At 39.0% G+C, this 20,603-nt stretch overlaps 1 protein-coding gene across 1 annotated transcript in view; it reads right to left on the reverse strand.

Annotated features, from left to right (window-relative positions):
- Window positions 1-20,603, reverse strand: part of PIGG (phosphatidylinositol glycan anchor biosynthesis class G (EMM blood group)) — a 68,507-nt gene that overhangs the window by 36,904 nt on the left and 11,000 nt on the right. The window contains exons 4-9 of the mRNA XM_087716263.1: window positions 19,361-19,549; window positions 18,424-18,568; window positions 17,110-17,322; window positions 14,525-14,742; window positions 13,153-13,431; window positions 2,916-3,373 (exon numbers count right to left, since the gene is read on the reverse strand). Coding sequence (XP_087572389.1) covers window positions 2,916-3,373; window positions 13,153-13,431; window positions 14,525-14,742; window positions 17,110-17,322; window positions 18,424-18,568; window positions 19,361-19,549 — 1,502 coding nt within the window. The remainder of the gene's footprint in view (window positions 1-2,915; window positions 3,374-13,152; window positions 13,432-14,524; window positions 14,743-17,109; window positions 17,323-18,423; window positions 18,569-19,360; window positions 19,550-20,603) is intronic.

Genomic DNA, 20,603 nt, shown 5'->3' on the forward strand with positions numbered 1-20,603 from the left:
TGGGCCACAACAAAATTGTTTTGATTTGTCTTTTCTCACCATTCTCGATCTCACTGAGGAATTCCTGGCAAAGGGAAAATACCACTGCATTCTAAGATGGTAACTATGTTGATCTGGAAGAGCACTATAGAAATAATTTCCCTAAAAACCTTAGATGAAAATTTAGTGTAAAATGGGGGAATATCCTTCTATCATTAAAGCTGGATTTTTTACTGATCCCTGATATATACTGGGACCAGAAAAAGGGAGTCCAGTAGTACTTTCCTTGGCAGACCTTGTCAGAAAATTTAGTAAGTAATTTAATGGAATCATTCTCCTGAAACCGTTATATCAATCTTCTCTTCTACGTGGCAATCAGCTCATGCAACTTCCTGCCTCTCAGAAAAACATTATTTTCTTAACAAGCCTAAAGCTGATACGTTAACACAATCCTGTATTTTTCAAGATTCCATATCTAACACAACTGGGCTTAAGCTTAACACTGCTCTCCGCTTTCAGAAAAATCTCACATTTAACTTTTTTTTGGGAGGGGGGGGGGAAGGAAGTTGTCTGTTTTTTAAAAAAATGCCTTTCAAGGCATTATAATTGCCAAAATGTGTGATCAATATCTGACAAAATCTGGGAAGACAGTTTCAGCTCCCGGCTCCTTTCAATAAGCATCAGCAATGCAAACAAAGCAAAACAATGCAAAAGGATTATTTAAAAGGCAGTTTATAAAAAGCAACATAATTTTGCTTTTTGCGTCATAGCAGTTGGGTTGCCTTGGTGCTTGGTTCTCATTTTATTTTTAGCACAGAGCACACATAGCTTTGAGTCATGGGGGTTCTAGCAATACCTCTCCCTCTCTTTCTCTCTCCCTACACACACAAACACACACACACACACACACACACACACACACACACACACACTACAAGAGCCGCAGGAAACATAGACTTATCTAACCCATTGGTGGGTTTCCACATATGGCTAGCAGCATACTCAAGTTAGTAAATCACATTTGCTCTAAAAAGCACACTGTGCCACCAGAACAACATGCAGCTGAAACATTCTGGTTAAGGAGATGGAATGTTATGTCACACTCCAATATCCCTGGAGCTTCCCTCTGTGGTGAAAAGACACATAATCAAGTAGAAAAAGAAGCTTTAGCAAGAGATGCAAAGATTAATTAGTTCATGTTATCGGATGAAGAAATGAAAATGTTTTAACTGATCCTGACCAAACACCAATTCAACTACTTCTCCTCCACAGAGATTATTTTAGCACCTGCTGGTAAAGATAGAAATAGTAGGAAAAAAAGAGGGAGAGATCAGAATAACCTCATACATTGAGTAAGAAAGCAACTACTTCCTGGGTTAAGCTTCCGTTCCTCTTGCAAAAGAAAAAAATGCTTGCAGTTCAGCCTTAAAACAAGTGAAACAGTATACTAGCCAATCCCTTTGGTGCTGGGGTGATGGGTTTGGGTGATGGGTATTTTAGTCTGACCCATATCTAGAAGGCATTCAGTTGGGGAAAGCTGAATTCAATTTAAGTCATTGCTCAGCTGGATGGTTATCATCCTCCACTGGTGGTTTTTTTTTTACTCTCTTCTCTTCAGATGCTGACTAACCCAAAATACAGTGCAGGAGAGCAGAAGGAAGGAGAAAAAAACCAGATGCAATATCCATATGTGCAAATCTTGTTCAAGATTTTCGGGCTAAAGCAGAATATGCCAAATAAATAAATAAATTCTATTTTTTATTTAAGAAACAAGGGAAGAAATATACCAAAGAACAGTATAATTAATACACGTTGCAAATACTTTTTTAAAATACACCTTTTAACCAAAGAATTAAGAACTCTGCTATCCAGATCTTGTAGTTAAAATTACTAAAACTAAACTCTTGCTTTCTCTTCCCACTTATGAAAGATTTCTACAGTTTGCTATAGGAACTGGTTTTTTTCTTAAATCATTATAATGTATCATTGATAGACAGATTCATAGATATATGATAGCTAGATTATAGCTAGATAGCTAGATAGATATTATAGATATTATAGATATTATAGATATTGATATTCATAATAATTGGTAGCTATAGGAACTATTGATTTTTTTTGTTAAATCATTATAATGTATGATAGATAGATGATAGATGATAGATAGATAGATAGATAGATAGATAGACAGACAGACAGACAGACAGACAGACAGACAGACAGATATAGATATAGATATGGATATATGGATGGATGGATGGATGGATGGATGGATGGATGGATGGATGGATGGATGGATGGAAATATAGATAGATTGATATTCATAGCTGATGAATAGCTAAAAGAACTACTGATTTTTTTATTAAATCATTATGCTGTATCATAGATGGATGGATGGATGGATGGATGGATGGATGGATGGATGGACGGATGGACGGACAAACAGACACTTTGCTGTTGAAACCTAAAGGCATGGGTGAATTCTGATGTTGAAAAAAAGCCTGCCTAACTGCTGGTGAAATGAGATTCCATAACCAAATCAGCACAACTAAGAAAGCCCCTTCCTACATTACTCCACTGGAAGGAATTCACAAAAAAGCCCCTCAGTATATCTCAGTTATTTATTGAACATATATGGCCATCCACCTCACAACAAAAGTAACTCTGGGCCATATACAAGAAGGCTAAAACTCAATTCATATATACTATATATAAAACACAATTATTATTAAAAGCATTTTAAAATATTTAAAAATGCAACGGTAAAAGAGATCAAATATTACTCAAGAAGCAGATGTCAATAGCAAAGGAGCCTCTTCAGCATTTTACCAGTCCTCTGGAGTCCCCAGGTTTGATGGGACCATCATTTTTTGAGGGACTGTGTTCTTATGTGATAGACCTTAAGCAATCTAAATAACAAAAGATCAAGTAGGTACCTTGTCAGCCAATGTCCAAAATCTGGCCTATGGGCCCACTGGACTCCAGTTTGATTCAACGAACGAAGCACTCTACAGATGATAAGGATGAGCCATGGAGTCGCTAAGGCCATCCACTTCTCAAAGGTATTCACACTTACGGGGTTGTCCACTCTACCCATTTCCAGCTCATCTTCTGTTATTTCAATATCACTTCTGTAGTGGGAAGGAGTTTCTTTCATTTCTTCTGCTTTTGCCTTGCCTGTGGTGGGGATCTGCAGATCACCCTCCTTAGTCAAGAAATAGTGCCTGCAGATTTCTTGGCAGAGGGCAACGCAAAGGGTATTGATCAGGAAGTACCAGGTTTGGTGTTCTTCTTCAACAAAGCTGCTGGCACCCAGACTTGAAATATGGCCAATGGTGCCTGCCAGGATCAACACATCTAATTCAGACCAGCTGGAAGGAGCAGCAGCTGGATTCTGCAAAGAGAGGAGGAAAATATATATCTTGAGGATATAGTTTGGAAGAATCCAACACATCATTAGAATCGGCCGCGTATAGTTGCTTCTTCAGTGACAACTGTACTTTCGTTGCATTTTATATAACTCTTCTTCCATCCTGATCTAAAGTAAGGTTAATTCAGCCCTGCTGTCAACACTGTTAATTGTGCCACTGAAACCACAGCACATTCTCTTTCAAGGGCTGTGATGCAGCTTCCTGAAATGACTGTTGAAACATTTGTGAGGTAAATTAGTTTTACATCATAAGAAACAAATTACCCCAAAATGAGAAAACTTTTAGCAATCAGGACGTTCTAAAATAGATAAGTCAGGATCTCTTCTCACCTGTTCGCTTTCCAACATGTTTGAATGTTTGCGGGGGGAAATTACATTATTCCCATGGAGGGAGGGATACGCTGCTGAAATGGAGTAACGAAGTAGACATTCCAAAGGTGCTTTTCCAAAAGGCAACTGGACTTTCTTGGCTTTTTCTTTTCCTTGAAAATGTTTTGCTTCTCATCCAAGAAGCTTCTTCAGCTGTGAAGAACTAAAGAAACTTCTGGACTGTGAAGCGAAACATCTTCAAGGAAAAGGGCAAGAAAATCCAGTTGCCTTTGGAAAAGCACCTTTGGGACTATAATGACCTGGATGATTGAGAATCTCCATAGAAAACAGAAGTGGACATTTTTTATGACACATTTCTGATTTGAGGTTGGGTGTTTGGGGATATCTTAAGGCTAAAAGCAAAATATTTCCACTTCCACACTTAACCTCAAGTTCCCAAAATGAGCAAACAGTATGATAAAAATTCTCAGTCCCTCCCAATGCCATTACCACATCCCTGGAAAGCTAGGACAATAAGCTGCAACTTCCACCTCAGAGGAAGTTGATCACCTTGACGTAGATTAACAGCAATCATAAAAAGAATGGCGATGTGCAGATTATTATCTTTTCCCTCCTGAAACTGTGGCTTTATTTCAAACAAAAGTGTTGTGCAAGGTTGCTGCAAGAAATAGAGGCATTTTATATGCTAATCACTCTACAGCATCAAACACACTGATTTAAAGAAAGCTAACCCCTTCAAAAAAAATCCTTGGCGCACCATCTTCAATAAATTGAAATACACTTTGTTGCACAAAAAACTTGACGACTCAGGTAAAAGGCAATCAAGTAAAGGAAAAATGCAATCAAGTAAGTTACAAGCAATGGCATCTGTAAAATAATATGTTTCAAAATGTAAAGATAATCAGTAACGATCCAGAAAGAGTACCGTATTTTGTCAATTCAAACATCAGCATTATTCCACAGAAAATCAGGCAGCTCATTTCACAAAGATTTAATTATATCAAAGCACCTTGATGTAGATATTGAAAATAGAACGTTTGGAGGATAAACCAATCAGGTGCTACTCACCCAGAGGCATTAAGCTACAATCACAACTGGAGTGGCTAAATTGGCATAGGATGAGGTAGGAGGGAAATAAAGGGAAAGCAGGACGCTTTTAAAGCATGTCAAATTTTTCAACTTTCAATTTCCAAATATTAGAAATGCTCAAAAGTTGTGACCATGTCTTGGGGATTGTAAATATATTTTGGTTACTTTAATATAATTTAGATGTGCTTGATAAGTAACAAGTAAATATAACTTTTTAACATTTTGTTTATTTTATACAGGTTACACATGAGACATAAAATAAGTTCGTTATCAAACAACAATTGTATGGTGTCAAAAGATCCTTGTTGTTTGTTGAGACTTTCTGAGATAGCTGGAAACCTCTGGATGAGTTCAGCAATCATACACTCAATTGTGCCTTTAACAGTTTCCAAAATGGCTTCTTTGAGAACTCTAATGAAGTATCTAAGATGCAGGAATGCTTTGATCCTCATCTTAAGTCCTGATGTCAAACTCAAGCTCATTAATTCTTTTGTACAATGTTTGTCCTACGCAGAATCCACAACAGCACTTCTGGCAGATTGTGACACATATCACATTAGCGGAAGAATGTGTAAAGGTGCCTCTAATTTTGTGCATAAAGTTGTTAGGCCTGTGATAATGCTATTGATTTAAATGTGGGGGCAGCATGGACATCTTGGTTTGGTTCTCATGTTACAATCATTGCCTGTTGTGAGAATCTGCTTCAAGTTGAGCAGTAGTCTGTGTTGAAGTATTGGGCTGCCACCTAGTCCTAAGAAAGTACAATGTCTTTATCTAATATGGGCTGTATCTTCTTCATAATGTATTTTACGACTATCAATGGTATTCTTTTGTTCTGTCTTTTAATAGGCCTTCTCTGGAAAGTGATCTGCTTATTTTTTATTGATCTCGTGGATTTGCCATTTAGATTCCTGAATGCCTGGTTTAATCCCATCAGTTGATTATCTGTGTCAAGTGAGATAGAACAAATGCATTTGTAGCATAGAGCCTATCTATACATATGGCAGATTTGATGGTATGTCCTGGATGGAAGCTGGAAGCATGTAGGTAAGCATGGTGATCTGGAGGTCTTGTAGCCTCAGAGCTAACCTTCAAGATACTGGATCACGTCCTACTGGTACCATGTCTGATAATTCGACAGCCGCTGAATCCAATACCGATATCCACTCAGGCCAACACTGGTGTCAAGAAGCAGGGAAAACATCCCTGGACTGAGAATCATACACTTCAGCAAAGTAAGCACCTCAGAAGCAAGTGGCAAGATGCTGACTCTACAGGCAAAAGCAATGCCTCTTTTTGGCAACTGCTGAGTAGGGAAATCCTCTCATGCAATTCATTTCTTTGGGTCCAGATGCTAAAAGTGCCATCAATGAATCCCAGATAAAGGAGGATTTTCAAGAGTTGAGAAAATGTTTAAGTGACTTGTGAAGATACTTGAATATCTATGGGACTACTTGTGTATCCATGGCAGTGCCACTGATTTGCAGGTGTGTTACTGCCAACAGTGACTAAATTATGGATGAATACAAAGTCATGCAGTCTGTGGCAAGGCCTGTTACATTGAGATCACTGATGGTATCTGGATGGCTTGAAGCCCAAGTTTATGAAGGATGGGTGTATAATGTGCCATAACATCTGTGATGGGTACAATGTTATTGTTAAGATTGCTAATAGATTTCAATCTTCTTAGGAAGCCTGTGGTGCAGCTGGCAGCATTTGCTGAATAAATTCTCAATACTATAACCTGTTTCCCTGAAAATAATACCTCCTCGGATAATAAGCCCAATCGGGCTTTTGAGCGCATGCACTAAAATAAGCCCTCCCCCCAAAATAATCCCTCCCTGAAAATATTGCAACACAGCAGCAGCCATGAGGTGACCATGCTCGCCGCCTCCTGCAACTCAAAAATAATAAGACCTCCCTGAAAATAAGGCCAAGCGCTTATTTTGGGGTCAAAAGAAAATAAGACCCTGTCATATTTTCGGGAAAACACAGTAGAGAATTCGTGAAACCTGATATTCCAAGTCATGATGATTCTAGTGCTTGAGATTTGGAATGGAATCACATCTATGGCATAGCTTGTGTACCTTTGGAAATAGGTACAAGATGCTTAGATGCTCCTGGGATGCCTTCATGTAGATATGGTCTTATATCAATGTTCACTGCGGTATATCTGTAGCTAGGTCCAACCTATCAATTCTATTGTTATATACACCCACAATTATCTGGAGAAACCAGTTCAGAATTTCTAATATACATCAATGCAAGTTTGTTTACTCATTGCTTGTCAATCAACATTTGAGGGATGCTGTTAGAGAAACACTATTTAAGCTGTTACCTAGAATCAACAAAGCAGAAATCATATATGTATCCTTTTCTGATGCTTCAAATCTTATTAGCAACTTGTGCCCACATTTGGAAATTTTTTACTTTTTCCAAACCTTCTTATAGAAGATCTGGAAGTGATAGCTAAAACCTCATTTGTTTCTTCATTGGTACTTCTAAAAATGGTCCAAATGATCTAAGGGGAATAGTTGAAATTTTTATTATATATGGGGCAGTTGATTAACTGCTATAGTGCCAAATGCTAACGAACTGAACAGTGGGTAGCCCTCAATGGAACTACAGCTACATTAAGAAAAGCATTAAATGGGATACTTCAATGTTCTGTCTTGGGAGCAGGGGTATGAAACTAAAGGCCCGCAGGCCAGATCCGCCCCACAGGTTGATTAGATCTGGCCCATGGGGCTGGCCTGAAAATAGAAAAGGATCGCCCCGTGGTGCCTCTGCTAGCGAAAATTGGTTGTGTGGGACCCACAGGTCGTCGTCCCCCCGCACATATTTTCAGCCTGGACAGTCTCCTGCAGCACTCTGCCAGGGAAAATGGGGCAGTAGTGTGCTGAAGCTGCCAAAAAGCCAGTGCAATCCTAGGCTGCATCAACACAGGGGAAACATCAAAATCATGAGACGTGATACTACTACTCTCTATTGCACTTGTGGAGCAACAGTTGGAAACGTCATCCAATTCTAGTTACCACAATGCAAAAAAATATGCTGAGACTCTAGAATGAGTGCAGAGGAGCAAGAAAAATGATAAGAGGTCTGAATCATACAATGAACAGTTAAGGGAACTAAGTATGTTTAGTCAAATGAAGAGAAAGATTAGGGGTAACATGATGGTTGTCTTTTGGTACATCAGAGGGAAGCCACAGAGATTAGGGGGTTGACATACTCTAAAGCACCTGACAGCAGAACAAGAAGCAATGGGTGGAAGCTCATTAAAGAGACATCCTACCTGAAACTAAGGAGAAATTGCCTGACAGTGAGAGCAATTAACCAATGAAACACATTGCCTTCTAGAATTTTGAGTGCTCCATCGCTGGAGGTTTTCAAGAAAAAATTGGACATCCATTTGTTAAAGATGGTGTAAGGACTCCTGTCTTGGGTTAGCAGACCTCCAAAGTTCCTTCCAGCCCTGTGATTCCATCTCATCTCATCCCATCCCATTCTATCCTGTCCCACCATGTCCCATCCCATCCCGTCTTGTCCTGTCCCATCTCATCTCATCCCGTTGGATTTCCCTATTCCATTTCTTATTCCCTGAAGTAAACAGACAGACAGACAGACAGACGATAGGTGTGTGTGTGGGTGTGAGGGTCAATGTGGGGGTGGGGGTTATGAGAGAGAGAGAAAGAAGTTAAAGAATTGCATGAGCTAAAAACAAAAAGAACCACTCATCTAGTTCAAAGGGGAAAAAACTACATTGTTATATATTTAGTTACTAATACATAAATGCATTTTAGAATAAAAACTACTTTTAAAAGTTGCTTGCTCAATTTCACATTCATTTGAAGTCTAATTTATATGACAGCTACTTAGTTTTCATGCCTTTTCCCCACATAGATAAGAACTATAAGATAAGAGAGGTCAGTTCTCTCACCCCTCCTGTTCAACATATATATGAAACCTGGGCGAGATCATCCGTGGTTTGGGGGTATGGTATCATCAATATGCTGATGATACCCAACTTTTCATCTCTACCCCAAACCACCCAAATGATGCCCTCGACGTGATGCCCTGATGCCTGGAGCCTGTGCAGATCTTGATGGGGAGGAACAGGCTCAAACTCAATCCCTCCAAGACTGAGTGGCTGTGGTTTGTGCATCCCGATTTGTGCATCTTGTTCCATCTTTGATGATAGGGGGAGAAATTTTAGCCCCCTCAGAGAGGGCCGGCAATCTGGGAGTCCTCCTGGATACGCGGCTTAGTTTAGAAGAACACCTGACGGCTGTGACCAGGGGGGCCTTTTACCAGGTTTGCCTGATACGTCAGTTACACCCCTTTCTGGATCAGGATGCTCTGTGCACAGTCACTCATGCCCTCGTCCTTTCTCGCCTGGACTACTGTAACGCTCTCTACATGGAGCTGCCTTGAAGAGCACCCGGAGGCTTCAACTGGTCCAGAATGCGGCCACGCAGGTTATCATGGGGGTACCTAGGTGCTCCCATGTTACACCCCTTTCAGGCAGCCTGCACTGGTTGCCGGTTGTCTTCCGGGTGCGATTCAAGGTATTAATTATGACCTTTAAAGCACTCCATGGCTTAGGCCCAGGGTACCTGCGAGACCACCTACTGCCACCAGTAGCCTCCCACTGTCCAGTGCAATCCCAGAGTTGGCTTCCTTGGGGTGCTGTCGGCCAGACAGTGTCGGCTAGCAACCCCAGGGGGAGAGCCTTCTCTGTGGGAGTGCCTTCCGTCTGGAATAAGCTGCCCCTGGAGCTTCGCATAATCCCCGACCTCTGGTCCTTCCGACGCGCCTAAAAAGTTGGCTTTTCCAGCAAGCCGGCTTGGCCTGAATAGAATAAAATATAGGATTAATTTGGTTGTTAATTTTAATTTAATTTTTAAATTTTTATTGTAAATATTAATTGGGGTTTTTTGGGATACTTCATGTCCCTTTTAATTTTTGTAATGTGTTTTCTTTTATGTTGTATGCCGCCCTGAGTCCTTGGGAGAAGGGCGGCATATAAATCCAATAAACCTAAACCCAAACCTAAACTGCTGAAAAGCAGGCTCAAAATTTAAGATCTTATATTTCTTTTTCCCCTTTCCTCTTATTACAGTTTTTGTAATATACTGCTTTTATATGAAATTATCTTCGAGGCACTTTGCCATAAACTTCTTGTTAGAACAGTTACATTTCATCCAGTTAAGCTACAATCTGAAAAAATGCCATTTCAAAACTTATTATTTGCTTCATTATAAAATTGGATAACATGGATTAGTGGAAGAAATAGTTTCCATGTAGTGATTCCCCCTGCCCCCACCAAAGATTAAAAGATGTCCCTTGAAGTTCTGTGCAGCAGTCACACCAGCAGCAGCCTGAAACTAATCTTCCTGAAGTAGGCTTGGCTAATTCAATCATTAAAACTAACCACATCTGACCCTTTAGGCAGCAAGCCTTCCTAGCTGTAACAAATCAAAATTCAAAATTAGTTAAGTTCAGAATATCTTTAACTTCCGCCGGACTGCAACCTCATTCACAAGCAGACATATCCAAAAAATTGTTACATTTATAAAGGCAAATAAGCAGGATATGTCAATGCACAAATTCAACTTAGGATCTAAGAACCACCAAATAGCCACTCTGAATTTACAATGTATACTATACATTGTACAGTATCCTTTCAACATACTATATATACACTACATTGGGAATATATCTAGAACTGGGCGTTATAGGACTCTGAAAGAAAAGAAGGCAATACAGGTAGTCCTTGACAGATGACCACAATTGAGCTCAAAATTTATGTTGCTAAGTGAAACATTTGTTAAGTGAGTTTTGCCCCATTTTACAAGCTTTCTTGCCACAGTTGTTAAGTGAATCATTGCAGAAGTTAACTTAGGAATATGATTGTTAAATGAAACTGGCTTCCCCATTGACTTTGCTTGTCAGAAGCTTGCAAAACCTGATTGCATGACCCCGGGGCACCGCAACCATGATAAATATGAACTAGTTGCCAAGCATCCAAATTTTGATCATATGACCAATGGGGTACTGCAATGGTCATCAGTGTGAAAAATGGTCATAAAGTCACTTTCTTCAGTGCCGTTGTAGCTTTGAACAATCACTAAACAACTGTTGTAAGTCAAGGACTGCCTGTACACAAGGCCTTTCCTATATGCTGGACCGGATGAATGTTTTGTGCAATTCAAAATGGTCCTTTCGATGTTCTTACTGTAACTGTAACTATGCCTCAACAATCACTGCAGCACAGCAGATTATCAAGGAAGAATACAGACCATACTGGAAAAGAATGAGTGAGTTACAAAATGGATACAAGCATGCTTTCAAAACAAGCCTTCGCGTTAGAGCTTAAGATTAAGGCCTTACTCAAATAATGGGAGTAATTTTAGAACTTAACTCACCTTTGAATTCTTACTGAAACCTATGCTTTCACAGAAACAACTTGATAAAGGTAAAGGTTCCCCTCGCATATATGTGATAGTCGTTCCCCATTCTAGGGGGCAGTGCTCATCTCTGTTTCAAAGCCATAGAGCCAGTGTTGTCCGAAGATGTCTCCAGGTCATGTGACCAGCATGACTAAATTCCGAAGGCACACAGAACACTGTTATCTTCCCACCAAAGGTGGTCCCTATTTTTCTACTTGGATTTTTATGTGCTTTCGAACTGCTAGGTTGGCAGAAGCTGGGACGAGTAATGGGAGCTCACTCCGTTACGCAGCACTAGGGATTCGAACTGCTGAACTGCTGACCTTTCTGATCGACAAGCTCAGTATCTTAGCCAGAGCCACCGCATCCCACAAACAACTGACATCTTAATTATCCAACAACACAATAACTGTATCTTCAAGATTATTTTGCCACCTTCTTTAAAGAGACCAACCATTCTGAGAGATACAGAAGTTGTAAATTCCACAATAATGTTTGCAATATTACTTGGATTAGATTCACACAAATCATATTAATAGCAAGCCCATTAAATGAAGCAGCTCATTAAAATAAGAGTTGAATTTAATGAGGAATTAATTCACAATTGATTTCAGTAGTTCTGTTCTAGTATTCTAGGTTGTGTATAGTATGCCATGATAGAAAAATCAAGAAGAGCACAAACAATTCAAAATCAATGTGATCAATTGAACACACTTGGCTTTGCTTGTTTTTGTAGCAACCTGCCAATCAAATCTGCAAGATGGCTGAGGAGATTTTTCCTTGAGCAAAAATAGGAGTATGATTACTAAAGCAGTTCTATTATTGAGGCTGTAAGTGGGATTGATATTTTATGCATAATACGCAGGTATTCTATTATACATTAATTAATAAAAGTGAAGGGTCACAGATTATAGAGGAATCAAGGTATAATTCAGCTCAGATTTATAAAATAATTGTAGAGAAAGCCCTGGTTGTTTTTATTTTGAATGTATAAATGGCAAATAACCTTTCACCAGCGAGAAAGAATGCCTACTATCCACAATTGCAGGTTGACTGATGAGGTCACCTAACGTAAGGATTATGTACAAAAAAATTTTTTTTAAGGAAAAAGGTAACTGCTTTAGATTGTATGGCTCAATGTTAATGTTCTAATTGCTATCTTTTGCCAGGAGTTACTTTTCCCACAATTTAGAGAGAAGCTAGAGTCCTTATGATTCTGCACCAATTTGATCTGGACCAGAGGTGATATTCAGCAGGTTCTGACCAGTTCTAGAGAACCGGTAGCAGAAATGTTGAGTAGTTCGGAGAACCGGTAAATACCACCTCTGCATGGCCACGCTCCCATCTATTGTCTGCCTCCCGAGTCCCAGCTAATTGGGAGAAAATGGGGATATTGCAGTAACCTTCCCCTGGAGTGGGGAGGGAATGGAGATTTTAGAGTATCCTTCCCCTGCCACGCCCACCAAGCCACGCCACGCCCACCAAGCCACACCACACCCAGCAAGCCATGCCCACAGAACCGTAAAAATTGAATCCCACCATTCATCTGGACCTATGTATATATTGTTTGATCTGTAAACAACAGGCACTAGAACTACTTATATTGAAATCTGAAACTGAAAACCAGGGAAGCAGGAAAAAAGTGACTTCGACTTTGCCCTATTTCTCTGTTCAAACTTTCTCCAGCTTGTTAGAGAAAAGTGCCTGTGTTTTCTCTTTTATAAAGGCATAAGGGAACATGAAAAATATATTGTGACTGACAGAAAGCAAAATGGCACAAGGAAAAAGGAATAGGGTGTAGATCCGCTCTGGAAAACAAATGAGCAACTGGTAAGAAATTTACATTACACTTCAGTATTATTATTTTTTTACCTTCAACGGTTGTCTTGAAGTTATAACCCGCATTTCCAGAAGGGAAATTATGATGCAAAAAAGCCCCGAAGTCAGCACGATAATTCCAGCTGCCAGAATCCAGGGAATGCTACAAAAATAGCATAAGCTTTCCGAGGAGGTGCACACAACTACATGAATGGCACTCCATAAAAGACATATCAAGTAGAACATCAGAGAACACAAGGATGAGTTTGGCACCTCAAATTCAGCTCTGCTGCTCAGGGCTTTTGGAAGGCTCAGTAAGAGTAAGAACAGCACCTATGTGGAAGACAAAGAGAAACATGGTCAAAATCTAGTCTACAATTCAACAAGAGGCAGAGATTACACACTATCTCATCTGACAGGTAGGGTGCAGCCTGACTCAGTCATTTCCCTAACCATCAAAAAATCAAGCAGACCCATTAACATGTTACCCTGTTAACATGTAACAATGTTAAGCTTTTTACATACCTCTGTAATATCTTGCTATGAGCAAATACAGGGAGTCCTCGATTAATGACCCCAATTCAGCCCAAGATTTTTGTTGCTAAGCGAGACAGTCGTTAAGAGAATTTTGCCCCATTTTACAACCTCTGGACAACGGCCACAGTTGCTAAGTGAATCACTGCACTTGTTAAATTAGTAACATGGTTAGGAGAATTGGGCTTCCCCATTGACTTTGCTTGTCAGAAGGTCGCAAAGGGGGATTACATGACACCGGGTCATCACAACCATCATAAATATGAATCAGGTCAGAAAAAAGGGGGAAAATGAAGAAGAAAAAGGAGAGATGAGACCAGTTACTGTAAAAGTAACAATCACAAGACCATCCGATAATTTTTATTCAGCCTTTTTGTTGCATAGAGTAACTTACATCACACAATGGTTCCCTGCCAAGTTCACAGACAAAAATGGTATCTACAACAATTGTTAGGAATCTGGATAAAATATCCCACCCTAAATCTAATCAGATAGCCTTGTGCCAAATTAAGTTTGGCTCAGAGCATAAACCAAGCATAAACACTATGAAATTGTGCAAATTAAGTTAAGTAATAATTAAGTAACAGGTCGAATGCGCTATTTTATCAAAGTAAGGCTTAGTTATCTTCACCAGAGATCCATACAATTCTCCTCCTTCAGCTCTTCTGCAAATCTCTGAAAAACTGGCTCTGCTTTCAGGCCTGGAACTATGATCATTTTGGCAATCATGTCAGTTTTCTTTTGAGACACTGGTTCTTTATTCCAAACATACTTCCTTTTTTTCCTTTCATTTTACTGTTTCCTATTTTTGGAGATGGAAGCCATTCAAGAAACACCAGGAGTTGGGTGGATATTAAGTAAGTAGTAAGTATGTAAATAAAAAAGGCCATACCTCCACAATAATCATTGTTCCTATTATCATTGAATACATGTCATACTGGGCCACTTGCTTGCTTAAAGAAAAGCTCAGGATCTTGAGAGCTTCCAAATATTGTTTTATAATTTTTTTGCTCAAATTCGTGACAACTTGTGTATTACTGCCATCCAAATAGTATTGAATCCAATTCCCATGGGCTTTTTCTGCCTTTACAAACATTTCAAATCCAGGATCTAATAATAAGAGATGAAAATGTAGTTAGAACATTATATTTTAATACAGAATTTAAACTAAAGCTCTCCCCGAAATGTTTAACCAGCTTTTTTTCCTCAATTTATGGCTAGTAGAATGAACAACAGTGGACTAGATCAGTGTTTTTCAACCTTTTTTGTGCAAAGGCACACTTTTTTCATGAAAAAAATCACGAGGCACACCACCATTAGAAAATGTTAAAAAAATTTAACTCTGTGCCTATATTGACTATATATAAAGTGTTTTTCCCACGGCACACCTTATACTATGTCACGGCACACTAGTGTGCCGCGGCACAGTGGTTGAAAAACACTGGACTAGATCAACCACGGCCCCAAATACTTATTCAGGGTTAGCTAACTTTCCAGGTAGTCTTTACTTACCAATGATAACTGGGACTGGGTACTCCATCACTAAGCAATGTGTTCCCGTTACAAAGGTAGTTTCAACTAACCCAGTTGCCTTTTTTAGGTGAATCCTGCATGTTCACAGTGTCCCATTATCATGTAATCACCATTTGCAATCTTCTGTTGGCTATCTCACTGGCTTTGTTTGTCGAAAGCCAGGATTGAAGGTTGCAAAAAGCAATTGCATACTGTAATTATGAGACATTGCAATGTCATAACTGTGAGGCATAAACAGGCACCTGAACGTAATTATGTGATCGCAAGGACAAGATGGCTTATGGCATCATAAATCCCCTGGTTCAACACTGCTGAACGATGAACAGTTATTGAATAACTGTTCGACATTAAATGGGGACTAACTTCATTGCATAATTTTGTATGATGAAGGAAATGCTAAAAAAGGCAAAACAATGTTGGGTGCAAATCCATACAGTGATAAAAAATATACCGCAGCTCAACATTACAATAGAACCAGAATTATTCCTATTGGGACATTGATAAGGAATTAGAAAAAATAGGAAACTGACATTTATATATAACTATGACAAGAGCACTGTATTCAAAAAGTTGGAAAATCAATGAAATACAATGAGGGAAAGATTGGATTATAAAATTAACTGAACCTGCAGCTTGCTCAGAGAAACAAAAACTGACAAAATATCTTTCTGAAAGATTGAAAGCTTATAGCAGTGATGGCTAACCTTTTTGTTGAGGCATTCCAAAAGCGGGGGGGGGTGCCCATGCGTGCCCACACCCATAATGTAATGCCCCACCCCGTGCATGCATGCACACACACACATACCTGCACAGGCCTCACTGAAGTCTTCGGACTTCTGGGAGGCGCATTGGGCCATTTTTTGCCCTCCACTTTCCTGAAGCCTCCAGAGGGCGAAAAACAGCCCAACACGCAAACCGGAAGTCCATTACCAAACTTCCCATTTGCACGTTGGGTAGCTTTTTGGCCTCCGGAAGCTTCAGGGAATCCCCTAGAGGGCGAAAAATGGCTGATCATCAAGGCCGAAAATCAGCTGGCCAGTTCACACATGCACACTGGAGTTGACAGGGCAATGCCTCGCATGACCTCAGAAATGGCTGTGCATGCCACCTGTGGACTTTTTGTTGACAGAAAGGACTGAATTGATGATTCTGAGATTTGAGGATTCCAAAGGAGTAAAGAAGATAGCGGGGGTCCCCAATCCCCAATCTGTGGACCAGCACCAGGCCACAGCGTGCCAGAAACCAGGTCAAGCAAACAAGCAAAGCCCCATCCACAGGATGCGGGAAACATGCGAAACCACGGCCCCTCCAGTCCACGGAAAAACTGTTCTCCATGGAAAGGTTGGGGCCACTGGTTAAGAGGATAACTACTCACTATAAAGAATAATTTTACATTTTTTTTCTGTTTTTATTCCTTTTTTTCTTTTTGTTAATTTTTACTACAATTTTCTGGCTACTGCTTAGGGATGCCATATTGTAAACCTGAGTCATACTGGGTGCATTCACACTTTTGCAACTAAACATGACAGCTTCACGTAACTTGAAAACAAAGTCACTCTTCATAAGGAAGACACATTAACTACATGCCCACTCTATTTATGACTAATGTTGACAGGAGGTTTTTACCTCCAAGCTGAATTTCAGTTAAAATTATGATAAATGTGGAAATAATGTTATGCCTCCAGATTTACATTACCGATATCAGACATATCTTCAGTGTGCTGCCTTATCCTAGAAGAATGACTTAGTTTTCATTTATATTTAACATCAACTTCTAATTAGCTATAAAACCAATTCTTACTTTTCCTTTCCCTTCATTCACTTATAGCAAGCTGTTTGTTAATTTTCAGAATGTTACTTCCTTTCTTCATACCGTAATATATGATAGTTCATGAGAGAAAATAAAAAACATCCTAATTACCAGAATATTTTGAACTTACTTGCCTTTCTCATAAGTAGGAACATTCTCTTTAAGAAGGTTACTGAGTTGGAAACCATTCAAATGCAACAGCCGTAGCTGTTCTCGAGGTGTCTTCCATTCTATCACAGGGGACAGAAGATTCCCAACACTGTTTCTTGAAATCGGCAAGCCAAGTCCTAATGCTAAGGTAACAGCCAGATCAGTCTGTTGAATAAGTTCTTGATATTTTCGGGGACCTAAAGAAAGGAAGAAAATATTGATTAAAGCTTATCTATTCCTCATTCCCCAAAATATAATTTCTTGACCAGAAGAAAGCTCATCCCATAAGCATTTTTCTCCCGTCTCTACTGGATCCAAAGTAATAGGTGTTTCTCCTCATTGTTCCCCCCGTCCCCAGGAAGATTCAATAGCAATATCAGTAGACTTATATACCGCTTCATAGGGCTTTCAGCCCTCTCTAAGCAGTTTACAGAGTCAGCATATTGCCCCCAACAACAATCCGGGTCCTCATTTTACCCACCTCGGAAGGATGGAAGGCTGAGTCAACCCTGAGCCGGTGAGATTTGAACCGCTGAGCAAGTAACTTTGCAACTTTGCAACTTTAATAAGATTTGTATGCCGCCCACTCCCTAGGGACCTCAAGTACTGTGAAATTCAAACTCTCCCTTGCCACCTTTATGCTACTTCACAGAGATTTCAAAAGTTACTACTGTTTCTAAGTAATTGATGACATAAGCAGGAGGCTATTGGGAACCTAGAAGGTATCCAGGAGGTTTATTTCTTTTAAAACATTTGAATATATATTTCTGGGTTTCAATTCTTTTGAGAAAAAACTGACTCCCTTAGCTTTAATAATGTCACTGAATGGTGTGCTATTCTTTTGACACCACTTTCTGCCTTTAGCCATAAAAACAGGCAGGTCCACTTTGAATTAAAATATTAATATACTGATTGCTTCTGGATTTATTAAGATCCCATTTAGCAGATACATTAAGACACTTACAAGTTCTCCAGATAAAAATACCTCAGGCCAAATTTTCACCACACAACTTGTTTCTGGAGCATGGTATTTATGATTATTTGGGACTACATAGAAGTTGAATTTAAAAAAAATACCACCACAGAAAAGGGACAAAACCTTTGAGATAAATGTCTCTCCAACATTTAGGATTGGGTTGTTGTTTTTTTTAAAAAAAAAAAAACAAATGAGAAAATGGATTTTCATGGAGTTATGGAAGATTCTACCATGTAAACCACCATTACCACCCTTGCAATCTGAAATGGTGCAGTCAGACATTTCTTTATTCATGTTATTAAGAGAGAAAGTCGGTTCTTACCACCTGTTCTTTGAAATGCAGAGCTGACAAAAAGCAAAGGGGTGCGAATTTCACTTTCTGAGGAACCGCCATGATTTCCTGTTTCAGACATGCCATGGTCACCACAAACAACAAGTAAATTGGGCAATGTTCCTTTCTCCAGTTCCTGAATTGGAAGAAATTTTCAAAGTTTTAATGGGATAGTTTAACATTTCATTATCAAATCTGTTCCCTCGCCTTGCAGATTTGAGCCAAAAAGATTAGGATTCTCAAGAATGATTGCCACACACCCAAGTAAACTGATAAAAGATACCACAGCAACAACCTCTCTACCAACCCTTGTTAGGAATATATTATTAGGATTTCTCACAGCATCATTTATTTAAATAAAAAACGGGATCCCACCTGGCTAGTACTTTCACAACCTTTAAGCTGGTTAAGCAGAATGCATCGCAAATATATCAAGTTCCTACATGCAAATATGTATTAAAAAATATGCGTATGTAGATTCCTTGCATTACATGCATTAATATTATATCAATAAAAAACCTAAGAGCCTTAAGTCCCCAAAGTTTCCTACATTTCAACTTTTTACCAGGTTAAAAATGAAACATTCAAGTCGTTACCAATTTTGTTCTGCTGAAATAAAGCCAACGCACAACGATCCAACAGAACATTTCGGAGCTTGAAATACAACATTGTTTCCATCTCCTGCACATCTTATGGCCAATGTATTCAAAAAAACCAATATCAACGCATTTCACTTGATCAACAATTCCAACTGCCTGAGACTAAGAACTGGAAATGTGCCCCAATGAACACAATGAGACTTGGTCTCAATTGATCATTTACTTGATCAGCCTGTAAGATGAAATGCATCTGTACATTGAAGTTGGAAATTTCAAATATTCTTCCTGTGTTCATGACCAAATGCATCTTCAAAACGTAAGCATCTTACCTCAGAGAGCAAAGACTTATGAATCTGCGAGATAATGTTATCCATTTCAGAAAGTTTTGGTCCTATCAAAGGACTATTTGGACCACTCAGATGACCAATATGATCCAATCCTAAATAGTGAAGAATGAGCATATCCCAATCTTCTCTTTTCAATACATTATTCAAATGTCTAGTAACATTGTTGTCAACCTTAATGAGAAAGAAAATCAGAGATATATTAAGCCATCACCTATTTTGTTCATATGATATGCAGAATTAATTAACAGTTCTAATTATAAAGGTTCTGATGGAAAGGAGTGTGTACAATGTAATGATTTGCTACCTAGCTCAAAGCTTACTACAACATTGAGGAAGTTGATAGAGGCTGAATATTTCTTAGATATGCTACACTGCAAACCATTCAACACGTTGTCTTTCACTTATCATTCTTGAAGGTTCCAATTCTCCGAAATCAGAACACAATCTGCAACCTGTGAGTTTAGGATGTTAATCCTCATGGTATTGTATGCTAACTTAGATAGATGCCTCTATGTTTCATTATTTTGACTCTATAATTTTTTTTCTAATGTTGCAATTGAACGTTGTTTAATCTCATCATAATTACGTTATTAAGTTCATGTAAAGTTTTCCAATGTTGGGCAATTATTATCTTAGTTGCTAGAATTAGATAGAAATTAAGCTTATTTTTTAAGCTTGAAGTTTGGTCCTATAAATAAGTAAATGAGTAAGCCTTACCCTGGGCATATTCAATTCTTTGTTCAGCGATACTTATCTCCTTAAAAATTTTATATCCGAAGTGAATAGCTTTATCACATTACCATCACTAATTTAAAAATAACTGTTTTTTCTACACTTCTAACAATTGGAAGAATAATTTTTATATACCATATTTTTCGGAGTATAATACACTCCGAAGTATAAGATGCACCTAGCTTTTGGGAAGGAAAACAAGGGGAAAATATCTGCCTCTGCCTCCCAGCAATTTGCCGCCTTGCAACAAACAGCAAACAGTATAGACAATATACATTGTTTATAGTGTTATATTTCAGACTATACAACTACAGATGCTGTTAAAATTGATGTGCTTTCTGGAAGTATAGTTATTCTCTGCTATTTAAAAGAATAGCACTTTTTTAAACAATAGCACTGGGCCTCTTCAGATCAAGCCTCCAGACCTCCAGATCAAGCCTCCAGACCACCCTCCAGACCTTCTGCACAGCTCTCAAAACCTGGCTATCCCGTC

This window comes from Thamnophis sirtalis, unplaced genomic scaffold (assembly GCF_051295495.1).
Source record: "Thamnophis sirtalis isolate CommonGarterSnake01/CBP01778 unplaced genomic scaffold, rThaSir2_p1.2 scaffold_5, whole genome shotgun sequence".
Lineage (NCBI taxonomy): Eukaryota > Metazoa > Chordata > Lepidosauria > Squamata > Natricidae > Thamnophis > Thamnophis sirtalis.